Source organism: Muscardinus avellanarius (genome assembly GCF_963383645.1).
Source record: "Muscardinus avellanarius genome assembly, chromosome: 11".
Taxonomy (NCBI): domain Eukaryota; kingdom Metazoa; phylum Chordata; class Mammalia; order Rodentia; family Gliridae; genus Muscardinus; species Muscardinus avellanarius.
Genome location: NC_137797.1, coordinates 70,318,620 through 70,341,785, shown reverse-complemented (window position 1 = coordinate 70,341,785; position 23,166 = coordinate 70,318,620). Strand labels below are relative to the sequence as shown.

At 42.1% G+C, this 23,166-nt stretch overlaps 1 protein-coding gene across 2 annotated transcripts in view; it reads left to right on the top strand.

The window, feature by feature from the left end:
* The window catches only part of DIP2B (disco interacting protein 2 homolog B), a gene marked incomplete at both ends in the record, with an annotated part of 282,346 nt that overhangs the window by 212,317 nt on the left and 46,863 nt on the right, over positions 1-23,166 (top strand). For both annotated transcript variants that reach the window (XM_080705172.1, XM_080705171.1), the window contains 7 exons: positions 2,753-2,867; positions 4,394-4,533; positions 5,622-5,758; positions 11,792-11,872; positions 13,464-13,591; positions 15,572-15,686; positions 18,828-19,029. In XM_080705172.1, the coding sequence (XP_080561298.1) occupies positions 2,753-2,867; positions 4,394-4,533; positions 5,622-5,758; positions 11,792-11,872; positions 13,464-13,591; positions 15,572-15,686; positions 18,828-19,029 (918 nt within the window). The remainder of the gene's footprint in view (positions 1-2,752; positions 2,868-4,393; positions 4,534-5,621; positions 5,759-11,791; positions 11,873-13,463; positions 13,592-15,571; positions 15,687-18,827; positions 19,030-23,166) is intronic.

Below are 23,166 nucleotides of genomic sequence, written 5' to 3'. Positions count from 1 at the left end.
CCACATTGGTCATTTTGACAATTATGTGGCGTGGGGATCCTCTTCTCCGATCCTGTCTAAAGGGAGTTCTATAAGTTTCCTGGACCTGTGTATCAACCTCTTGCTCTATGTTTGGGAAAGTTTCTGCTACTACTTCCTTAAAGAGATTGTTGATCCCTTTGGTTTCACTTTCTTTTCCCTCCTCTATTCCAATTATTCTTAGGTTAGCTCTTTTAAAATGGGCCCATATTTCTTCAATATCAGATTCCTGCTGTTGGATTTTTTTTCTAGATTAGAAACTATGCGTTCATTTTTGGAATTATCATCTTCTAGGAGCGAGATTCTGTTCTCCATGTGGTCTAATCGGTTGTTTGTGCTTTGAATTGAGGCCTTTACTTCATTAATTGCATCCTTTATCTCTTTTTGGCTCTCTCTGAGTTCTTTTCGAAGCACCTCTATTATTTCTACAGTTATTTTCCTGATTTGATCTTCTAGAAATCTCTGATTTTCTGTTTTATCGGGTTCTGATGTTGTGGGGTTGTGGGCATTCATTGCTCCAGTATTCCTCTTTCCCATGATTTCGGAAGTTTGTGCCTTCTCTGGGTTCTTCCCTTGGGTCACTATGACTTCACTTAAGGTGTTCTGGATCTCGAGTCTGTAGTATCTCAGACCCCATTACTCCTTTACTGGGTTGTATCACAGAGTCTCCGACCCAGAGAGTCGATAGAGGCTGCTTTAGACTTTGGGGGGGATGCCAGGTTGCACATTCTCCTATGGTGTGATATCTCTGCCACCGCCACTCCCCGACTGGGTCAAGTCCCAGGGAGTACAGTACTGGGATTTCTCCTCTATGGCCCGCAATTTGACTCACTGTTCTTGAGTACGCAGATGTAGCTGTACTGGATTCGGTGAATTCTCTGCTGCTGCCGCCGGTGGCAATATGGCGCCGCTGCTACGCCCTTGGCCGTGAGGCTGGCGTATTTCTTCTTGGTTTTGAGTTCCACTCTGAATTCCTGCAGCGTGTGCTGAGCTCAGCCACTGGGAGCTTTAGATGCTCTTTGCGCCAAGAAATCCCGCCTGGCTTTTCCGCAGTGGCTCACCTTGGCTTGCTGTAGCCATGGGGTGAACTCGCCGCTGCCGCCGGCAGTTTGGCACTGCTGCGGCGTTCCCGGGCGTGAGGCCGGTGTATCTCCTCTGTGGCTCTGAGCTCTGTTCTCAGTCTGCTTTCTCTCTGGAGCCTGGTGATTTTTTTGTTTCTCTGGTGATGGTGTTTTCTGGCTATGAAAGGCACTGATTTTGTGGTAATGGAGATTAGTTGTTAGCGGGGCTCTTAAGCCCCGCTTTTCTCAGTCGCCATCTTCCCTTTTTTTTTAAAAAAAAAAAAAACAGGACTGCTGAGAATCTCACTAAATTGCTGGGACTGGTCTTGATCCTGAAGTCCTCCTGTCTCAGCCTCCCAAGTACTAGAATCACAGGCATGTGCCACCATACTCAGCTTGGATTTCATTCAGTTAGCATATTTTCAAGGTTCAGATCATATTTTAGCATGTAACAAAACGTCATTCTTTTTATTGCCAAATATTCCATTTCATAGGTATGCCACATTTTATCCATCCATCTTAGATAGATCTAAAAGTATTTAAAGCCACTGCTTCTTGCACATCCCCTCTTATCACGTGATTCTGGGTATTCATTAGATTAAAGAAGAGATGCCAGGACCATTTGAAATAACCAAGTCTATCCTTTCTGTGAATTTCCCCAAGCAAATCAGAGGAGTTTGACAAAATCTTATTGTGTTACTTGCTTTTCCTGTGTGTGTGTGTGTGTGTGTGTGTGTGTGTGTGTGTGTAGTACTGGGGATTAAACCCAGGGGCATTCTACTTTTGAGCTACACCCCCAGCCCTTTTTATGTTTTTGTTTTGAAACAGGATCTTGCTAGGTTGCTGAGAGTTTTCTACATAGCTGAGGCTGTTCTTGAACCTTTGATCCTCTTGTGTCAACCTCCCAGATACTGGGATTATAGGCATGCGCCATAATACCCACCTCCTACTTTTTCTTATAAGCACAAAAGTCTTGGTCCTTTGCATAGTAAAATCAGGTGAAGCCTTAGATATTTAGGCTAGGAAGCCTAGTCAAACCCTGTTTCCAAAGCAAAAAATAAAAAGGTTGGGCATGTAGCTTGGAGGCAGAATGCCCCCGGATTCAAATCCCAATACCCTGCCTCAAAAAGAGAGAGAGGGAGAGAGAGGGAGAGGGGGGGGGGGAGAGAACGAACAAGAACACCAGTATTAGATCCTTGGCTCTTTGTCGATGTGAGTTTTTGTCAGTAGTCACATTCATTATCCTGGTTTAAAATAAAGACATGCGTTGACCTTAATAAGAAAAAAATCAGAGGATACCCAAGAAAACAGTGGAACTAAGCCAAGACTGCACTGCATGGCTCTCACCGTTACCACAGGAAGCTTGCTAAGTTAACCTGGCTGCATATTGCTTGCAGTGCCATCTCTGATATCGATCTGCCACTTTGGAGGCACGGTCTTATTAGAAGTTGTTTCTTTAAATAGTGCCAGTGACCTTTCATGGGCTGGATGAGCATTAATTCACCCTTGAAATGTTTAAAACTACCTCACAGGCACAGTAAAATATTTGTGTGAAATGAATGGTGTACAGTGAGAGTTCCTCTGAGAAACAAATATGTCAGCTTTCTACTAGTTTCATGCAGCAGTGAGAATGACAATTTCAGCTTTCAAGTTGATCTTTTCCAACTCTGCAGGGTCGGTGTCATCCTGTGATGCCTTTTTGAGTCTTTTCCAAAGCCATGGACTGAAACCTGAGGCCATCTGTCCATGTGCTACTTCTGCTGAAGCCATGACTGTAGCGATCCGCAGGTACTATTCAGGATGTCAGATTCTCTTGATGTGTGTTACAACTGGGATGAAATGTGCAATTTTAACCAGATGATGAAAAAGGGATGCTAACTAATTTTATGCTTAATACGCCTAAAAGTGAAAATTACCTTGCAAAGTGGTTAGAAATGTTTCATTTATTTTTTCTACTCTTTACCAAAGTATATTCACTAAACTGAAAATTTGGTTATTCTCATCTTGTATTTGTGAGTTCTTTTTCTGTGTTGTGTTGCTCTTCAGAATCCTTAGCAAGCTGGGCAAAATGGCACATGCTTGTAATCCCAGTACTTGGGAGGCTGAGACAGGAGGATCACAGGTTCACAGCCAGTCTCAGCTACTTAGTGAGGCCATTTGAAACTCAGTGAGACCGTTTCAAAATAAAGAATAAAAAATAGGGCTGGGGGTATAGCTCAGAGGTAGAATGCCCCTGGGTTCCATCCCAGTACTGGAAAAAAATATATATATAGGATATATATAGGGCTGGAGGTGTAGCTCGGAGGTAGAATGCCTCTGTATTTCACCTCTAGTGCCGCCAAAAAAATAAAAAAATAAAAAATAATAATAATAATCCTTAGCATCTTAGGCTAAATATACACTGTTCTCTACTTTAGCTTAAGTATGGAATATATATTTATATATAGATTTATAGTGTGCCCAAGACCAGTATATTCTTTTTATCAGTACTGAGCATTGAACCTAGCATTGATGTAGTTCTACCACTGAACTACATCACCATATTTTTTTTTAATTTTGAAAGCCAGGCATGGTGGCACATGCTTGTAATCCCAGTACTTGGGAGACTGAGGAGGATCCCACAGGTTTGAAGCCAGCCTCAGCTACTTAGTGAGGCTATCAGCCGCTTAGTGAGACCATTTCAAAATAAAATATAAAATAGCCAGGCGTGGTGGCACACGCTTGTAATCCCCGCGCTTGGGAGGCGGAGACAGGAGGATCGTGCTGGTTCAAAGCCAGCCGCGCTGGCTTAAGAGACCCTGTTTCCAAATAAAATTATTTTAAAAAATAGGTCTGGAGTATAGCCCGGAGGTAGAAGGGTTTCCAGGAACCCCAGTACCACCAAAAAATAAATAAATAAAATAAAATAAAATATGTCGGAGGTATAGCCTGGAGGTAGAGGCGCCTAGGTTCCATCCCCAGGACCACCAAACAAAAACAAAAAAAATTGAGACAGGGTTTCACTGAGTTGCTAAAGCTGGCCTCAAACTTGTGATCCTCCTGCCTCAGCCTCCTGAGTAGATGGGATTGCAGGTGTACACCACCACATCTGGCCTCAGTATATTCTTAGTAACTAATTGAAACTTACATACTTTTTTTCTACCTGGTTGACTATTCTTTTGTACATGCAATTTTGACTAATTTTTGGCATATTTTTGGCAAAGAAAAGCAGAGATTTGTGTTGTAGCTAGAGAAAATTTGAATTCCTATATGTTAATATTTGTCTCTTGACATCATTTAATTTTCCAAACTTGATAGGTTTTTTTTCTTTTCAGACCTGGAGTTCCAGGGGCTCCTTTGCCTGGAAGAGCCATTCTCTCAATGAATGGATTGAGCTATGGGGTAATACGGGTCAATACTGAAGATAAAAATTCAGCATTGACGGTCCAGGATGTGGGGCATGTCATGCCTGGTGGTGAGTTGTGAGGAGCGCCATTTGGATTTTCATAAAGTGTGCCATCAGTTATAGGAGGGCCTGATAAAATGGGGGTACAAACTCAGGAATACTAAGTTCAGTACTTTGTTATATAATTTCTCTAAACATTTCTAACAGTTAAGTAGATAGGATTATTCTGACCTTTCAGCAGTATTGTATGATTTATCAACATAGGTTGATACCAACGTTACCTCCTGGATCTTTAATTGCCGAGCCTTTAGATTTGGCAAAAAGTTAGCACATCTTATTTCCATGAGTGCTGGGATTTGACCTGCCTAGGGATCATAGCTAATTTATTAATTCTATTTCTTTGAACTTTGTGGCTTTTTTTTTGGGGGGGGGGTTGGGGAGGACTGGGGATTGAACTCAGAGGCATTCTACCTTGAGCTACATACTCCCAGCCCAAATTTTCTTTTTTTTTTTTTAGTCTTAATTTGAAACAGGGTCTCACTGATTTGCAGAAGGCCTCACTAAATAGCTGAGGCTGGCTGTGAACCTGTGATCCTCTTGTCTCAGCCTCTCAAGTTCTGGGATTACATTATAACCATGGGCTACCACGCCCAGCTGTGGCCATTTTTTTTAATATGCAACTGTCTCTAAGAGCTTTAAATTTCAGCTCTACCTGTTTAGTTTCAGGTTTATTTTTAGCATTCCTGTCTGGTTACTTTTGTTTTTGTTTTTGTGTGGTACCATGGATTGAACCCAGGGGCATTCTATCTCTGAGCTACACCCCAGCCCTATTTTATTTTTATTTTAAAACAGAATCTTCCTAGGTTGAAGAGAATCTCACTACTTGCCAAGACTATCCTCAAACCTACTATCCTTCTGTCTTAGCCTCCCAAGTACTGGGATTACAGACATGTACTATCATCTGTAGTTTGGTTTTTTTGTTTGTTTTTATTTTTAATGGTGCTAGAAATTGAATCCAGGGCCTTGTATATGTTAGTCAAGCTATACCCTCAACCTCCTGTTGGCCACACAGTAAATGTGAATTCTCCTGGGTTTGCAAGATAAATCTATTACAAGGTTTTACAAAGTCTTTCTTACCTGTATTTTCTCTGCATTAGGAATGATGTGCATTGTAAAACCCGATGGACCGCCCCATCTCTGCAAAACAGATGAAATAGGAGAAATTTGTGTCAGCTCCAGAACTGGAGGCATGATGTACTTTGGCCTTGCTGGTGTGACCAAAAACACATTTGAGGTACATGATACGGACATTTCACAGGAAAATGTTTGATATTACTAGAGCCGACATTCTGACTCCTGTGATACAGCGTAGGGCAATGCATTGTGGAAGCTAGATGCACAAGGTGGAATCTCGACCCCAGCACTCACTGCCGACCTGTGCGAGTTGCTTGGCCTCTTTGCCTCAAGTTTGTTTTATTTATTTATTATTTATTTACTTATTTATTTATTGTTAGTACTAGGGATTGAACCCAGAGGCATTCTATCGCCAAGCTACACCCCAAGCCTTATTTTTATTCTTATTTTGAAACAGCCTCACTAAGTTGCAGAGGGCCTCACTAAGTAACTGAGGCTGACTGCGAACCTACGACTCTCCTATCTCAGCCTCCCAAGTACTGGGATTACAAGTGAGCACCACCACACCCAGCTCTCTGCCTTAAATCTTAATTCCCCTGCCCCCCTTTGTGGTGCTGAGGATGAAACCCAGGGGCATTCAACCTTCGAGCTACACTCCCAACCCTAATTTTTATTTATATTTATTTATTTATTTATTTATTATTATTATTATTATTTTTTTTTTTTTTTTTTTGGTGGTACCGGGGTTCCTGGAAACCCTTCTACCTCCGGGCTACACTCCCAGACCTATTTTTATACTTTTTTTTTATTTTGGAAACAGGGTCTCTTAAGCCAGCACAGCTGGCTTCAAACCTGCACGATCCTCCTGTCTCCGCCTCTCAAGTGCAGGGATTACAAGCGTGAGCCACCACGTCCGGCCTATTCTTTATTTTGAAACAGTGTCTCACTAAGTTGCAGAGGGCCTAAGTAGCTGAGGCTGACCTCGTACCGTGATCCTCCGGTCTCAGCCTCCCAAGCATTGGGATTAAAAGCTTGTACCACCAGTCCTGCTTCCTAATCTTAAAATGTAAATAACAGTCCCTGTTTCCTAGGGCTGGAGGTATAACTGAATGAGTTAATGTTCATAAAGTACTTAAAACAAGTTCTGGGGCTGACAAGATGCTGTTGTCTTTTAAATAAGAAAAGGGGAAGAGGCCTCACAAAAATTCATTCTGAAGCTGGGTATGGTGATGCACACTTGTAATCCCAGCATTCTGGAGGCTGAGACTGGAGGATCACGGTTCATGGACAGCTTCAGCTACTTAGTGAGGCCCTTTGCAGCTCAGTGAGACCCTGTTTCAAACTAAAGAATCAGGTGGGGGTGTAGCTTGGAGGTAGAATGCCCCTGGGTTTCATCCCCAGTACTTAAAAAATTTTCATTCTGGTGACTTTGTCATAATTTGAAGTTCATATGCTCAAAAATTTATCTATCTATTGGTACTATCTCTTGGTATATAGGGCTTTTTTTTTTTGCATGTATTTTTTTCCTTTGTTTTGTGATGCTAGAGTTGAATCCAGGGACATTCTACCTCTGAGCTGTACTTCCAGTCTTATTTTTAAACAGTCTCACTAAGTTGCAGAGCACTTTGCTAAGTTGCTGAGGCTGGCTTTGAACCTGCAATCCTCCTGTCTCAGCCTCTCAAGTACTAGGATTATAGGTGTGTGCCACCATGCCCTAGGGGCATTTTACCTTCAAGGTACTCCACTAGCTCCTTTTATTTTATTTTGAAATAGGGTCTTGCAGAGTTGTTAAGAACATTACTAAATTGCTGAAACTAGCTGTGTACCTGGAGGATTACAGGTTCACATACAGCCTTAACACTTAGTGAAGATCTCAGGTTCCTTTTTTTTTTTTTTACGACACTGGGGATGGAACCCAGGGTCATTCTACCTCCAGGCTACACCCCCATCCCTATTTTTTTATTCTTTATTTTGAAACAGGGACTCACTGAGTTACAAAGGGGCTTCACTATGTAGCTGAGGCTGGCTGTGAACCATAGTCCTCCTGTCTCAGCCTCTCAAATGCTGGGATTACCACGCATGTGCCACCAAACCCAGTTCATGATCTCAGAATCTTTTTTTTTTTTTTTTTTTTTTTTTTTTTTTTGGTGGTGCTAGGGATTGAACCCAGGGCATTCTACCTCCAATCTACACCCCCAGCCCGATATTATTATTATTATTATTATTATTATTATTATTATTATTATTATTATTTGGTACTGTGGTGGAACCCAGGGGCTTTTCTACCTCCTGGCTATACTCCCATACCTTTTCTTCTTAGACTTTATTTGGAAACAGGATCTCACTAAGTTGCTGAGAGCCTCATTAAGTAGCTGAGGCTGGCTTTGAACCTGTGCGATCCTCTTGTCTCAGCCTCTCAAGCGCCGAGATTACAAGTATGTGCCACCACATCCAGCTGTATTCTTTATTTTTGAAACAGGGTCTCAGATCCTCCTGTCTCAACCTCCCAAGTACTAGGATTATAAGTGTGCGCCACCACCCACGCCTGATGATCTCAGATTCTTAATGAGACCCATTTTCCAAATTAAAAAAAAAAAGAAAAAGAGCCGGGCGTGGTGGCGCACGCTTGTAATCCCCACGCTTGGGAAGCTGAGACAGGAGGACCACGCAGGTTTGAAGCCAGCCTCGCTGGCTTAAGAGACCGTTTCCAAATTAAAAAAAAAATATATATATATATGATAGGTCTGGGAGTGTAGCCCGAAAGAGGGTTCCATCCCCAGTACCACCAAAGAAAGAAAGAAAGAAAGAAAGAAAGAAAGAAAGAAAGAAAGAAAGAAAGAGAAAATAGGAGCCAGACATGGTGGCACTCACTTGAATTTCCAGTACTTGGGAGGCTAAGATAGGAGGGGGTCGTAGGTTCGCAGTCAGCCTCAGCTATTTAATGAGGCCCACCACAACTTAGTGAAACCCTGTTTCAAAATAAAGAATAAGCTGGACTTGTGGCACACTCTTGTAATCCCAGCATTTGGGAAGCTGAGACAATAGGAATGCAGTTCGCTGACAGACGCGGTTACTTAATGAGGCCCTTTGCAACTGAGTAAGACCCTGTTTTAGAATAAAAAATAGGACTGAGGTTGTAACTCAGAGGTAGAATGCCCCTGAGTTCCATCCCCAGTATTGCCTCTCCTGGGTTCCATCCTCAGTACAAGAAAGAAAGAAAGAAAAAGAAAGAAAGAAAGAGAGAGAGAGAAAGGGAAGGAGGGAGGGAGGGGAGGAAGGGAGGGAGGGAAAGAAAGAAAGAAGGAAGGAAGGAAGGAAGGAAGGAAGGAAGGAAGGAAGGAAGGAAGGAAGGAAGGAAGAAAGAAAAGAAACAAAACAAAGCCCCTATTCTAGTGAAGCTACAACTTTCTAACATATAGACCATTGTTTTCCTACAGGCAAATCTGCCCATGAAACCAAGTTGTAATGCTGGCCCAATTTTATTTTTTATTTTGAAGCAGGGTCTCCCTAGGTTGCTGAGAGCTTCATTAAGTTGCTGAGACTGGTTTCGAACTTGCAATCCTCCTGTCTCAGCTTCCCAAACACTGGGATTACAGCCATGTGCCACCATGCCAGGCTAGTTATATTTTAATAGCTACCATTTCCTGAAACTGCATCTGGACTAGGCATTGTGCTTATTTCTTTTTTTGGTTGTTGTTAAATCTTCAAATTTTTTTTTCATCCTTCATATTTATTCTAAGCCTGTAAGAGGCTCTATTTTCTGGCTCAAAAACCTGAGGCTTAGCCTCAGGTCAGGTTCGATGCCAGCCTCAGCAACATAGCGAGACCCTGTTTATAAATAACTAAATAAAGGGCTTGGGATATACAGCTCAGTGGTAGAATCCTTCTGGGTGTAACCCCAGTGCCACAAACAAAAAGCAACAGCAAAGCCGGGCGTGGTGGCGCACACTTATAATCCCAGCATTTGGGAGGCCGAGACTGGAGGATTTTGGTTTGCAGACAGCCTCAGCTACTTAGTGAGGCCCTTGGCAACTCAGTGAGACCCTGTTTCAAAAATAAAGAATAAAAAATAGGGCAGGGGGTGTAACTTGGATGTAGAATGCCCTTTGGTTCCATCTCCAGGACTACAAAAAAAAAAAAAAAAAAAAAAAACCTGAAGCCCAGAAAAGTCTACGGAGTTGCCCAAAGTACATATTACTAATAAGTGACAAGGCCAGAATTGATTCCCATCTCCTATGAAATGGTATATTATAGAGCTATTTTACAAAGTGGGCTAGATTAGTTATTACTAATAACTGATCAATGATGACCCTTGGAAGGGTAGCCAAGATATATGAAAAATCATATGAGAAAAAATGGTATATATATGATCCATTTTATTTGTATATTTATTTTTGTGTTACTGGAAATGGAACTCAGGGGCATTCTACCTCCAAGCTACAGCTCTAGTCCTCTTTTATTTTGAAACAGTGTCTCACAAAGTTGAGGAGGGCCTTGCTAAGAACCTGTCACAGCCTCCCAAATCCTGGGATTACAGGTATGCACCACCAGCCTGGCTTATGATCCCTTTAAAAATATAATAATGTAGAGCTCGGTGTGGTGGCGCACGCTTGTAATCCTAGTATTTGGGAAGCTGAGATGGGAGAATCTGAGTTCACAGCCCACCTCAGCTACTTAGTGAGGCCCTCTGCAACTCATTGAGACCCTGTTTCAAAATAAAGAATAAAAAATAGAGCCAGGGTTTAGCTCCGTGTTTGAATGCCCCTGGTTTCCATCCCCAGACCTGTTTTAAAAAAAAAAAATGTCTGGAGAGATAAACAACAAATCATAAATGTTTATCATGTGGGATTGGGCTGGGGATTTAGCTCAGTTTTAAAACACTTTTCTGTTTGTGGTTTTTTTTTTGTGGTACTGGGGATGGAATCAGAGCCATTCTATCTCTAAGCTACATCCTCAGCCCTTTTTTTTTTTTTTTTTTTCCGTACTGGGGATGGAACCCAGGGGCATTCTGCCTCTGACATACACCCCCAGCTCTAATTTTTTTTCTTTTTTTTTTTTTTTTTTTTAGTCTGGAGATGGAGCCCAGGGGCATTTGACCACCAAGCTACACGCCCTGCTCTATTTTTTATTCTTTATTTTTAAACAGGGTCTCAGTTAGTTGCAAAGGGCCTATCTTAAGTAGCTGAAGCTGTCCGCGAACCACATTCCTCCTGTCTCAGCCACCCAAATGTTGGGATTACAAGCATCTCCCACCATGCCTGGCCTATTTTTTATTCTTTATTTTGAAACAGGGTGTCACTGAGTTGTAAAGGGCCTCACTAAGTAGCTGAGGTTGTCTGTGAACCCAAACCTCCTGTCTCAGCCCCCCAAAGGCTGGGATTACAAGTGTGTGCCACCACACCCAGCAGTAAAATAATTTCCTAGCATGTAGAAGGCCTTGGGTTTAATTCCCAATACTGCACAGGGGTGGTGGGATAGTATTATTGGATTAATTATATAATGTTAACTTTGCTCTGTTTTGTTTTGTTTTGTTCAATACGAGGAATTGAACCCAGAGGCATTCTACACCTTCAGCTTTTTTTTTTCCCCCTTAGTACAGGGGTGGAACCCAGAAGCATTTTGCCTCCAAGCTACACCTCCAACCCTACTTTTTACTTTTTGAAATAGGGTCTCACTGAGTTGCAAAGGGCCTAAGTAGCAGCTGATGCTGGCTGATAACTGTGATCCTCCTGTCTCAGTCTCCCAAATGGTGGAATTACAAGCATGAGACACCATGCCCGCCTCCCTCCCTCTTTCTTTCTTCCTTCCTTCCTTCCTTCCTTCCTTTCTTTCTTTCTTTCTTTCTTTCTTTCTTTCTTTCTTTCTTTCTTTCTTTCTTTTGTGGTACTTGAGTGTAGAACTCAGGGGCTTTCTACCTCCGGTCTACACCCCCAGCCCTATTTTATAATTTATTTGGAAATGGTCTCACTAAGTTGCTGAGAGCTTTACTAAGTAGCTGTGGCAAACCTGTTTCAGCCTCCCAAGTACTGGATTAAAAGTGTGCCATCACTTCCAGATTCTCTGTTAGCTTTTCAACAAGTGGGTCGTACTGTTCCAATTTTCTAATAAGATGCCTTAAAAATAAAATGTATTTTGTAAGAAGTAAAATGTTTTCCTTTTTTCCTTTTTTTTTTTTTTTTTTTTTAATTTTTAGGTGATTCCAGTGAATTCTGCAGGCTCTCCTGTTGGAGATGTGCCTTTTATCCGGTCAGGATTGCTGGGGTTTGTAGGGCCGGTAAGTGATCCTTTTATGTTTATTTACATATGTTTGAACTTTAATTCATAGAACAGAATAAATTCTGATTAGTCCAAGGGTGTTACAGTGCCACCTAACATCTACTTAGATCAGTTTTTGTGAAAATATTATAAAATTTGTTAAGGTCTGTTCCCATTACCCAAGTTCTTTTGACTTCTTCAATCAAAGATGACTTTTTTTGTGTGTGTGGCACTGGGGTTTGAACCCAGAGGCATTCTACCCCCAAGCTATACCCCCAGCCCTATTTTATTTTTATTTTGAAACAGAGTCTTGCCAGGCATGGTTGCACACACTTGTAATCCCAGCATTTGGGAGGCTGAGACAAGAGGATCACAGTTCGCAGACAGCCTCAGCTGCTATTTATTTAGGCCTTTTGCAACTCAGTGAGACCCTGTTTCAAAATAAAGACTAAAAAGTAGGGCTGGGTTTTTTTGTTTGTTTGTTTGTTTGTTTTTTGCAGGTCTGGGATGGAACACAAGGGCATTCGACCTCTGAGCTACATACCCTGCCCTATTGTTTTTATTCTTTATTTTGAAACCAGGTCTCACTGAGTTGCAAAGGGCCTACCTAAGTAGCTGAGGCTGTCCCTGAACTGCGATCCTCTGGTCTCAGCCTCTCAAATGCTGGGATTACAAGTGTGTGCCACCACACCCAGCATGGCTAGGGGTGTAGCTCAAAGGTAGAATATCCCTGGTTTCCATCGCCAGTATCGCAAAACAATGGAAAAAAACAGGGTCTCTTTTGGTTGATGAGAGATGAGAATCTCATTTGCATTGTCCTTGAACCTGCAAGCCTTCCAAGTACTAGGATTACAGGTGTGCATCACCATGCCTGTCTCTTTTTTGTGTGTACAGCAGAACCCCATTGACTATGCCCCTGATTTCCTCAGTGATTCTGGAGATGACAACGTGTAATACAATTAATTTAAAAATATATGAAATATGCCTGGCATGGTGGTGCATGCCTACAATCCCAGTAGTTTGGAAGTTGAGACAGGAGGATTATAGGTTTAAGGTCAGCTTTAGCAATTTAGCAAGACCCTGTCCCAAAATTAAAAAATAAACTAGAGCTGAGGTTGTACCTCAGAGATAAACATTCCCTGGGATTACTCCCTAGTACCACACATACCAAAAAAAAAAAAAAAAAAAAATTAGCCAGACCTGGTGGCACATGCCTGAAAACCCAGCACTTGGGAATCTTAGGAAGATCAAAAGTTAAAGGACAGTCCTAGCAAGTAGTGAGAAATCTCAGCAACCTAGCAAGAGCCTGTTTCAAAGCAAAAAAAAAAAAAAAAAAAATGGGCTGGGGTGGTGGCCTGGAGGTATAGTGCTCCTGGGTTCAATCTTCATTACCATAAATAAACACAATATATGGCATGTTTTTTCACACGTGTGTGTGTGTGTGTGTGTGTGTGTAAAATATATATCTTCTGGTGATCAGATCAAACCCAGGGCCATATATATGCTAGTCCCATGTCTTACCTTTTCATGAGATTTATTTCAAAGCAGAAAGTAAAATATGTTTTTCTATTTAATCCATGGAAATAAAGGCAAATTATTGTTACTTTCAGGGTAGTTTGGTGTTTGTGGTTGGAAAAATGGATGGATTACTGATGGTTAGTGGTCGAAGACATAATGCTGATGACATTGTTGCTACTGGATTGGCTGTTGAGTCAATAAAGACTGTTTATAGGGGAAGGTGAGTAGTACAAGATTCAAATGTTAGGACTTGTAATGGAACCTAAGTAGATCTTTATGGGGTAATTTGAGTTATATTTTATAGATTCTCTTTCCAAGTGACTGGGTTGTTTTTGGTTAAGCATAGCAGAAACCTGGCTTTGACTATATAAATCACAGCATCTGGTTCTTTGCCCGTAATTGAGAGGAATAAGACATAATGATATCCTGTATTTAACATTTTAATTATCACTATTTATTGAATCCCACATTACCGAGGAGAATTTAAACCGTTGAACTTTCTACATTTCTTTCTTCAATACAAAAATAGTGTCATTCAGGCTAATGAGGATAGATGCCACTCTGTAGGAGTTTATACCTAACAATTATTTCTTGTGCTTGTTTCTAACTAACCATTTTAATGCAAAGATTAAGGCAACACATAATTTTTAATCATTTCAAATTATGTGAACAAATATCTTTCCTTATTAGTACAAGACAGTATATTTGCTACATATTTGAATAGTTGATATTTAGCGGTTTAAAATCATAGACATATATCTTCAAAGCAATCTCAGTGTCCCTTTAGTTATTTTTGTTGGTGGTTTTTTGTTTTGTTTTGTTTTGGTGGTACTGGGGGTAGAACCCAGAGGCTTTCTACCTCCGGACTATACTCCCAGACCTTTTTTATATTTTATTTGGAAACAGGGTCTTACTAAGTTGCTGAGAGCCTCACTAAGTAGCTGAGGCTGGCTTCGAACCTGTGCGATCCTCCTGTCTCAGCTTCCCAAGCACAGCGATTACAAGTGTGCACCACCACGCCCAGCTTTCCCTTTAGGTTTTTAAGAAGAAAAATTTATAAAACAAAAAATCATTGGTTTCTGAAATATGTGGGTATTTTTTTTTCTAAATCTGTGACTTCCTGTGAGCTCTCAACTCCATAAGGCACTAGACCTCTGTCTTTGGTCACAGTTACGTCCCAGAACTCAGCATAGTGCCAAGCAAAGCAGATGTTCCAGAATTATGTGTGAATGGATAGAAGGGGGTCAGGTAGGCGAGCTTATATTCAGCTCTCCAGTGGCTTCCCATTCGTTCATGCATTCATTCAACAAATAAATACTCACTGGGTTGCCAACTATGTCCCGCTGTTGTAGACTCATGGCTGTGGCAGTGAACAAAACAGGCCTAGTCTCTGCCCTCACATTTTTATTGTGGAGAGCAGATGGTAGCCAAGTATACAGGGAAATAGATAACATGTGAGAGGGTGGTAAGTGTGGTAGAGAAAAGGCACACAGGAGAGGGCTTGCTCATTCACATGAGGTGGTCTGGGAACGCCTCACTAGTCAGGGGACATTTGAGCGGAGACCTCACTCAGAACCAACCCATCCTCCCTCCCTCAGCCTCCCAGGCCTCCGAGATCCACCCTTGCCTGTGTCTGACTCTCCCTCCCGCTCTCTGCTTCACCACTCTGCTCCAGGCACACTGGCCTTCTTGCTGTTCCTCAAACCTGCCAAGCTCGTCCCTACCTCAGAACCTTTTCGCTTTCCGTTCCTTCTGCCCGGAATCCTCTTCCTCCAGATCTTCGCGTGGCTCGCGTCCTCACCTCATTCAGGTCTCTGCTCCAGTGTCCGCTCCCAGGGAGGCGCTCCCCAGCCACCCGCACACCACTCCACCCAGGCCCTGCCCAGCGCGCTTCCTAGTGCACATCGCGACACGGCGTTACTATATATCTGTTGGCTTGTTCTGTCTATAACACGTAAGCTCCATGAAGACAGGCACTGTGTCTTATTTACCAGTTGTCCCTACCATTCATGAATGGTGCTTGATACTTGTTTTCGAATGACTCTGTCTTCATTGTGGTGGTAATGATTATACATTGTCTTTTCTGAACAACTCTCTTCTGGGTGGCTGGGGGGATGTCTCATCTATGTAAGTCCAGTTAAACAAAGCAAATAGGACTGGTCGTAACGGGAGTCTGATGTGTTTGATCTGTCTCTCTTAGAATTGCTGTGTTTTCTGTGTCTGTATTTTATGATGAGCGTATCGTGGTGGTTGCGGAACAAAGGCCCGATGCCTCCGAGGAAGACAGCTTCCAGTGGATGAGCCGAGTACTGCAGGTGAGCACACCAGGTCTGCTAGCCCAAGGTGGCGGCCACCACTGCTTTAGCACTTTCTGGGAGGGGCCAGTTATGCCACCTTATTTTTTTTTCTTGCCAATCACTGCTCAAATATTCAGGGTCCTATTATCAAAATCAGATAATTAATGCCATTTCTCCTTGAAGGCCACATAATATTTTTCTGTTCACCTCACCAGAAACAATTGAACTGACTTGACTCAGTAAATTCTTTCATTCATGAGCATCTAGTAGCCATGAATATTTTACCTGTCCACATTTGGAATACGTCTTTTACACTAATCACTTTAGTTGTCCAGTCTTCATACATGCTCCAAGTAGTGTCTCATGTGCGAAGGGTCCAGGAAAGTATGTTATTCTTACTCTGAAGGGTAATTCCTATGGAGTCAGAGGAGATGCCAGGTAAAGTAAGTCATTGGGATGGAGAATGACTTGGGCTCCGTATGAGGGAAATTTTTATGGTGGGGAGCAAACTAGAAGGACACAAAGAGCCTACCTTCATTGAGAATCATAGATTTGAATCTCTTTACCAGACACGTGCCCTGCGACAAGTGACCGAACCACACTGAGTTTAATTCCTAACATGAAAAGTAGGGATAAAGTATTTATTTATTTATTTATTTATTTATTTATCTATTTATTTATTATGGTACTGGGGGTAGAACCCAGGGCCTTTTCTACCTCTGGGCTATACTCCCAGACCTATTTTATACTTTATTTGGAAACAGGGCGTCACTAAGTTGCTGAGAGCCTCACTCAGTAGCTGAGGTTGGCTTCGAACCTGTGCAATCCTCCTGTCTCAGCCTCCCAAGTGCTGGGATTACAAGCATGTGCCATCACGCCCAGCTAAAATATCTGTTTTATAGAGCTCCTGAAAGGAGGTAATTGTAAAATAACTGATAGAAGCAGGTAGTGCATGCATTCAATAAATAATGATGCTGATTCTTGTTAACATAAAAAATAATGATCTTGACTGGGCCTGGTGGCGCACGCTTGTAATCCCAGCATTCGGGAGGCTGAAACAAGAGGATTGTGGTTTGTGGACAGCCTTAGCTATTTAGTGAGGCCCTTTGCAACTCGGTGAGACCCTGTTTCAAAATAAAGAATAAAAAATAGGGCAGGGGGCGTAGTTCGGAGGTCGAAAGCCCCTGGGTTTCATCCCCAGACTCACACACACAAAAAATGATCTTAGTAGTTGGGCATGGTGGCACATACCTGTAATCCCAGTACTTGGGAGGCCAAAACAGGAGGATCTTAGATTCAAGGCCAGCCTTAGCAATTTAACATTATTTTTTAGTTTGGAACTAAAAAATAATGCACATATCTAGGCATGGTGATACATGCCTGTAATTCAGTACTTGGGAAGCTGAGGCAAGAGGTTGCAGGTTTGAGGCTAGCAATTTAGTGAGATCCTATTTCGAAATAAAAACTTTAAAAGGGGGGAGGGCTAGGAAGCCAGGTGTGATGGCCCACGCTTGTAATCCCAGCACTTGGGAGGCTGAGACAGGAGGATCACACAGGTTCGAAGCCAGCCTCAGCTACTTAGTGATGCTCTCAGCAACTTAGACCCTCTTTTCCAAATAAAGAATTAAAAAATCGGGCTGGAGGTAGAATGCCCCTGGGGTCCATCTCCAGTACTGCAACAACAACAACAAAAAAAAAAAAATTGACAGGGTGTGGTGGTGTTCATCTGTAATCTTGATACTTGGGAGGCTAAGATAGAAGGATCACAGGTTTGAAAACAGTTTCAGCAAGTAGTGAGACTCTTATCAACCTAACAAGAGCCTGTTTTCAAATAAGAAGTAAAATCGGATTGGAGGTGTAACCTGAAGATGAATGCCTTTGGTTTCAATATTCATTACCATAAATAAGTAAATCATTTAGTTTGGCCTCTACCTAATTGAGCTATATTGCACAGGTAAAAGATTTAAAAAGCTAAATCAAGCCAAGTGTGATAGAACACACCTGTAATCCCAGTATTTGGGAGGTTGAGACAGGAGGATTACAGGTTCGCAGCCAGCCTCAGCTATTTAGTGAGGCCCTCCGCAATTTAGTGAGACCGTGTTTCAATATAAAGAATAAAAAATAGGTCTAGGGGTGTAGCTCAAAGGTAGAATGCCCCTGGATTCAACCCCAATACAGAAAAAAATAAATCGGGCCAAGCATGGTAACACCTGCTTGTAATCTTAGTACTTGGACTTGGGATGCTGAGATAGGAGAAATGTAAGTTCAAAGTTAACCTCAGCTAGTTAGGCCCTCTACAACTTAGTGTGAACCTGTTAAAAAAAAAAAAAAAAGATCTGGAGAAGTAGCCCAGAAGTAGAAAGCCTCTGTGTTCCATCCCCAATACCACAAAATATAAAAATAAATACAAAACCAGGGCCGGGCGTGGTGGCGCACGCTTGTAATCCCCGCACTTGGGAGGCGGAGACAGGTGGATCGCGCTGGTTCGGAGCCAGCCGCGCTGGCTTAAGAGACCCTGTTTCCAAATAAAATATAAAATAGGTCTGGGAGTGTAGCCCAGAGGTAGAAGGGCTTCCAGGAATCCCAGTACCACCAAAAAAATACATACATATATACATACATACATACATACATAACCAAATATAATTCTCAAGCTTCTGCCATTATCATTAGAAAAAATATTGAATTTGTTAAGTCAGTATTCACCTCTTTCCATTTAGAGTTTATCTTTACTATTCTTCTCTTAATCTCTTTCATATTTGAAAGGAGTGAGATATTAATGAGTACCTTTAGATCTTCAGGTATATAAAATCTTAATGATCTATCAGACAATAAATCTAAAAAGGATGAAGAAGGCCAGACATAATGGAACATTCTTGCAGAATCAGTACTTAGGAGGCTGAGACAAGAAGATCACAAGTTCAAAGCCAGCCCCAGCAGCTTAGCAAAGCTCTCACCAACCTAGTGAGAATCTCTTTCCAAATAAGAAAGAGGCTAAGGGTGTATCTTGGAGGTAGAAAGGCCGTGGGTTCAATCTACAGTACCAAAAAATAAAATAGAGTAGGAAAAAATCCTATAGTAATTCAATGGATTATGTTAGGAATATGTGGAATGTAATAAGAGTAATCTCACTGAATGTTTTTCTTTGTATCTTTCTAGGCAATTGATAGCATTCATCAAGTGGGAGTTTATTGTCTTGCTCTGGTGCCTGCCAATACTTTGCCAAAAACTCCACTAGGAGGAATCCATATATCTCAGACGAAACAGCTTTTTCTGGAGGGATCTTTACATCCTTGCAATATCCTCATGTGCCCACATACATGTGTGACGAATTTGCCAAAACCCCGGCAAAAGCAACCAGGTAATATGCTAGTTTACAAACCATAATATTAAAACTGTAACTTCAGCCAGGTGCGGTGGCACATGCTTGTAGTCCCAGTACTTGGGATGCTAAGACAGGAGGATTGCATATTTGCAGCCAGCCTCAACTATTTAGTGAGACCTCCCCCTGCAACTTAGACCCTGTTTCAAAATAAAGAATAAAATAGGACTGGGGGTATAACTCAGAGGTAGAATGCCCCTTGGTTCATTCCCCAGTTGCGCGCACGCGCACACACACACACATTTCAGAAGCCTGGTGTGGTGGCACACACTTATAACTCCAGTACTTGAGAGGCTGAAACCCAGAGGATTAAAGGTTCAAGGACAGCCTCAGCAAGTAGTGATATTCCACAACCTAGCGAGACCCTGTTTCCATATAAAAATAAAATTGGATTGAGGATGTTGCTCAGAGGTAGAATGCCCCTGGGTTCCATCCCCAGCATTACCCCCCAACCCCAAACTGGAACTTCAAGAAGTTGACATCCCTCAGCATGATTCTTTGTTTAGAATTAGACCTTACAAAGACCAGTAATGCATAATAGCATCAGCTGATAAAAAGCAAGAAGAGTTGAGACCCTGCAGAATAGGCTTCCTTGGGTTTACGAATGCTCCCTCTTCTGAGTAATTCTCTGTTGTAGGCCTCTCTTTCCCCTGGGTATAAGGTATGGGTCAAGATGATAAGATTCCCACTGGTAGAGCTAGAATAAAGTTTTAGAAGGGAAAGTTCTGATATCATGGATAGCTGGTATTTAGTGAGTACTTATTAAATGCTAAGTATTATCTAACCATTTTACTTATGGAATCCTACTACTTTGCCCTCAGTTGTGGATAGTAAAGTTCAGGAAAGTTAGTATGGAACCAGATGCCGTGGTTCATGTCTGTAATCCCAGTACATGTGAGGCTAAGACAGGAGGATCACAAATTCAAGGCCAGCATACAGTAACTTAGGGAGGCCCTGTTTCACAAATGAAATGAAATAGGGCTGGGGATATAACTCAGGGGCAAAAGCTCTGGGTTCAGTCCCCCTGGTACCACCAAAAACAAACAAACAAAAACCAAGAAAGTAAAGAAAGTATGGTGCCCAAAGTCATATAGTTAGTGACAGAACCGAGTCCCGCACTTGGTGTGACTAAAATGTGCTCTGAATCATTATGCCATATACCTTCCCGTTGAGACTCTCTTACCTAGAGTCACCCTCATTCCTTTATATTTTTGGGATCTGATTTGAGCATTTAATACTCAGAATGTTTATTGAGAAAAACTTCTGAATGGTAGCCCAATCACAGACATCATGCTTTATGTTTGCCATATTACTGTGAGTTCAAGGTGCAACTAAGAAAAGAAAAGCCAAATTGAAAAGAAAAAAGAACGTGGGCCTGGTGGCGCAGCTTGTAATCCCAGCATTCAGGAGGCTGAGACCAGAGAATCCTGGTTTCTAGATAGCCTCAGCTGCTTAGTGAGGCCCTTTGCTACTCAGTGAGACCTTGTTTCAAAAAAATAAAAGACTGAAAAATAGGGCTGGGAGTGTAGCTCAGAGGTAGAATGCCCCTGGGTTCCATCCCCAGTACTGCAAAGAAACGAAGGAAGGAAAGAAGGAAGGTCGGTCAGTTTTACCTTGGCAGGGGGCGGGGGGGGGGGTCCTGGGGATGGAACCCAGGGGGCATTCTATATAGTTATACCACCAGCCCTATTTTTATTTTTATTTTTGAAACAGAGTCTCTCTAGGTTGATGAGAGTCTCACTACTTGTTGAGGCTGTCCTTGAATCTGTGATCCTCCTGTCTCAGCCTCCTGAGTACTGGGATTACAGGCCTGGGCTATCAAGCCAGGCTGATTTTACCTTTTTGCCTGATTTCACATCAGATCTAGATTATGGGGCAAAATAAAAGGCTAGGGGAAGGAGTAATCGATGAATGATCAGTTACATTATAATACCTATTAATTCCAACTAGAATCATTGTGGTTTTTGTTTTGTTTTGTTTTGTTGTGGGTAATAGGGATGGAACCCAGAGGCATTGTACCTCTGAGCTACACCCCAGCCCTATTTTTTTTATTCTTTTTAATTAATTTATTTATTTTGGTGGTACGGGGGTTCCTGGAAGCCCTTCTACCTCTGGGCTACACTCCCAGCCCTATTTTATACTTTTTTATTTGGAAACAGGGTCTCTTAAGCCAGCGTGGCTGGCCTCAAACCTGTGCGATCCTCCTGTCTCTGCCTCCCAAGCGCGAGGATTACAAGCGTGCACCACCACGCCCGGCTTTATTCTTTATTTTGAAACAGGGTCTCACTGAGTTTAAAAGAACCTCACTACATAGCTTGAGGCTGTCTGCAAATTGAGATCCTCCTGTCTTAGCCTCCCAAATGCTGGGATTACAAGGGTGTGCCACCATGCCCAGCTCTTAATCATTGGGTTTTATTGATGTGTTTTCAGTTTAACACAAAGTACGGAGCTAGGCGTGGTGGCGCACACTTTTAATCTCAGTACCTGGGAAGCTGAGACAGGAAAATCACAGGTTCGGGACCAGCCTCAGCTACTTAGTGAGGCCCTTAACAACTCATTGAGACCCTGTTTCAAAATAAAGAATAAAAAATAGGACTGAGGATGTAGCTCAGATAGCTGGGCATAGTGCTGCACGCTTGTAATCTCAGCATTTGGAAGGCTGAGACCAGAGGATCAGGATTTGCAGACAACTTCAACTATTTAGTGAGGTCCTCTGCAACTTAGTGAGAACCTGTTTGAAAATAAAAAATAGGGCTGGCCCCTATTTAGCTTGAAGTAAAATGCCCCTGGGTTCCATTCCCAGTTCCAAAAAAAAAAAAGACAAGAAGTGGTGGTGCATACCTGTAATCCCTGTACTTGGGACACAGAGACAGGAGGATCACAGGCCCAAGATCAGACTCTGTGATCTAGTGAGAATCTATGTCAAAACCAAAAGTTAAAAAAAGGCTGTGGGTTGTAGCTTGGAGGTAGAATGCCCCTGGTTCAATCCCCAGTACCACAAAAGAAAAAAAAAATAATGAAAGAAGGAAGGATTATAAAAGGAAGTGAAGGTTTGACATTTAAGTATATTTCTGTAAAAGCTTTTGCTGAAATATGACATACTAGTAAGAGGTAAGGCAAGCCACTGACTCTCTAGGCTATTGCTATCATACGATATGATATTGCCATGTCAACCTACTGTGTTCAGTACTTTACTGGTCTAGCAGCTGACGATCACACCACACTGGTTAATTTAGATGTTATTATCGACTCATCAACTATCCTTATTGATAATGTGTATAGAGTTAAATGATATGATATTTATCAGTTTCTGCTATAAAAATAAGGCTTTAAGCCGGGTGTGGTAGCGCACACTTGTAATCCCCATGCTTGGGAGGCTGAGACAGGAGGATCACACAGGTTCGAAGCCAGCCTCAGCTGCTTAGTGAGGCTCTCAGCAACTTAGCGAGACCCTGTTTCCAAATAAAATATAAAATAGGTCTGGGAGTATAGCCCAGAGGTAGAAAAGCCCCTGGGTCCCACCCCCAGTACAACAAAAAGAAAAGAAAAAAGGGTTTAAGGAGGCTAGTATTAGCTGGGTGTGGTAGTATATATTTGTAATTCCAGTACATGGGAGAATGAGTTAGAAGTATCATAGGTTCTAGGCTAGCCTTGGCAATTTAGTGAGGCCCTTTAAAACTAAATGTGGGACTCTGTTTCAAAATAAAAGAATAAAAGCTGGGCATGGTGGCACACACTTGTAATCCCAGCATTTGGGAGGCTGAGACAGGAGGATCCTAGTTTGTGGACAGCCTCAGCTACTTAGGGAGGCCCTTTGCCACTCAGTGAGACCCTGTTTCCAAATAAAGAATAAAAAATAGGGCTGGGGGTGTAGCTCAGAGGTAGAAAGCCTCTGGGTTCCAGCCCCAGTACAAAAAAAAAAAAAAAAAAAGAATAAACTGGGAGTTATGACACAGGCTTGTAACCCCAGTACTTGGGAGGCTGAGGCAGGAGGATCACAGGTTTGAAGCCATCCTCAGCAACTTAGCAAGGTTCTCAGTAACCTAGTGAGACCCTGCTTCCAAATAAGGGAAAAAATAAATTGGGCTAGGAGTATAGAAGTAGAATGCTTCTGGG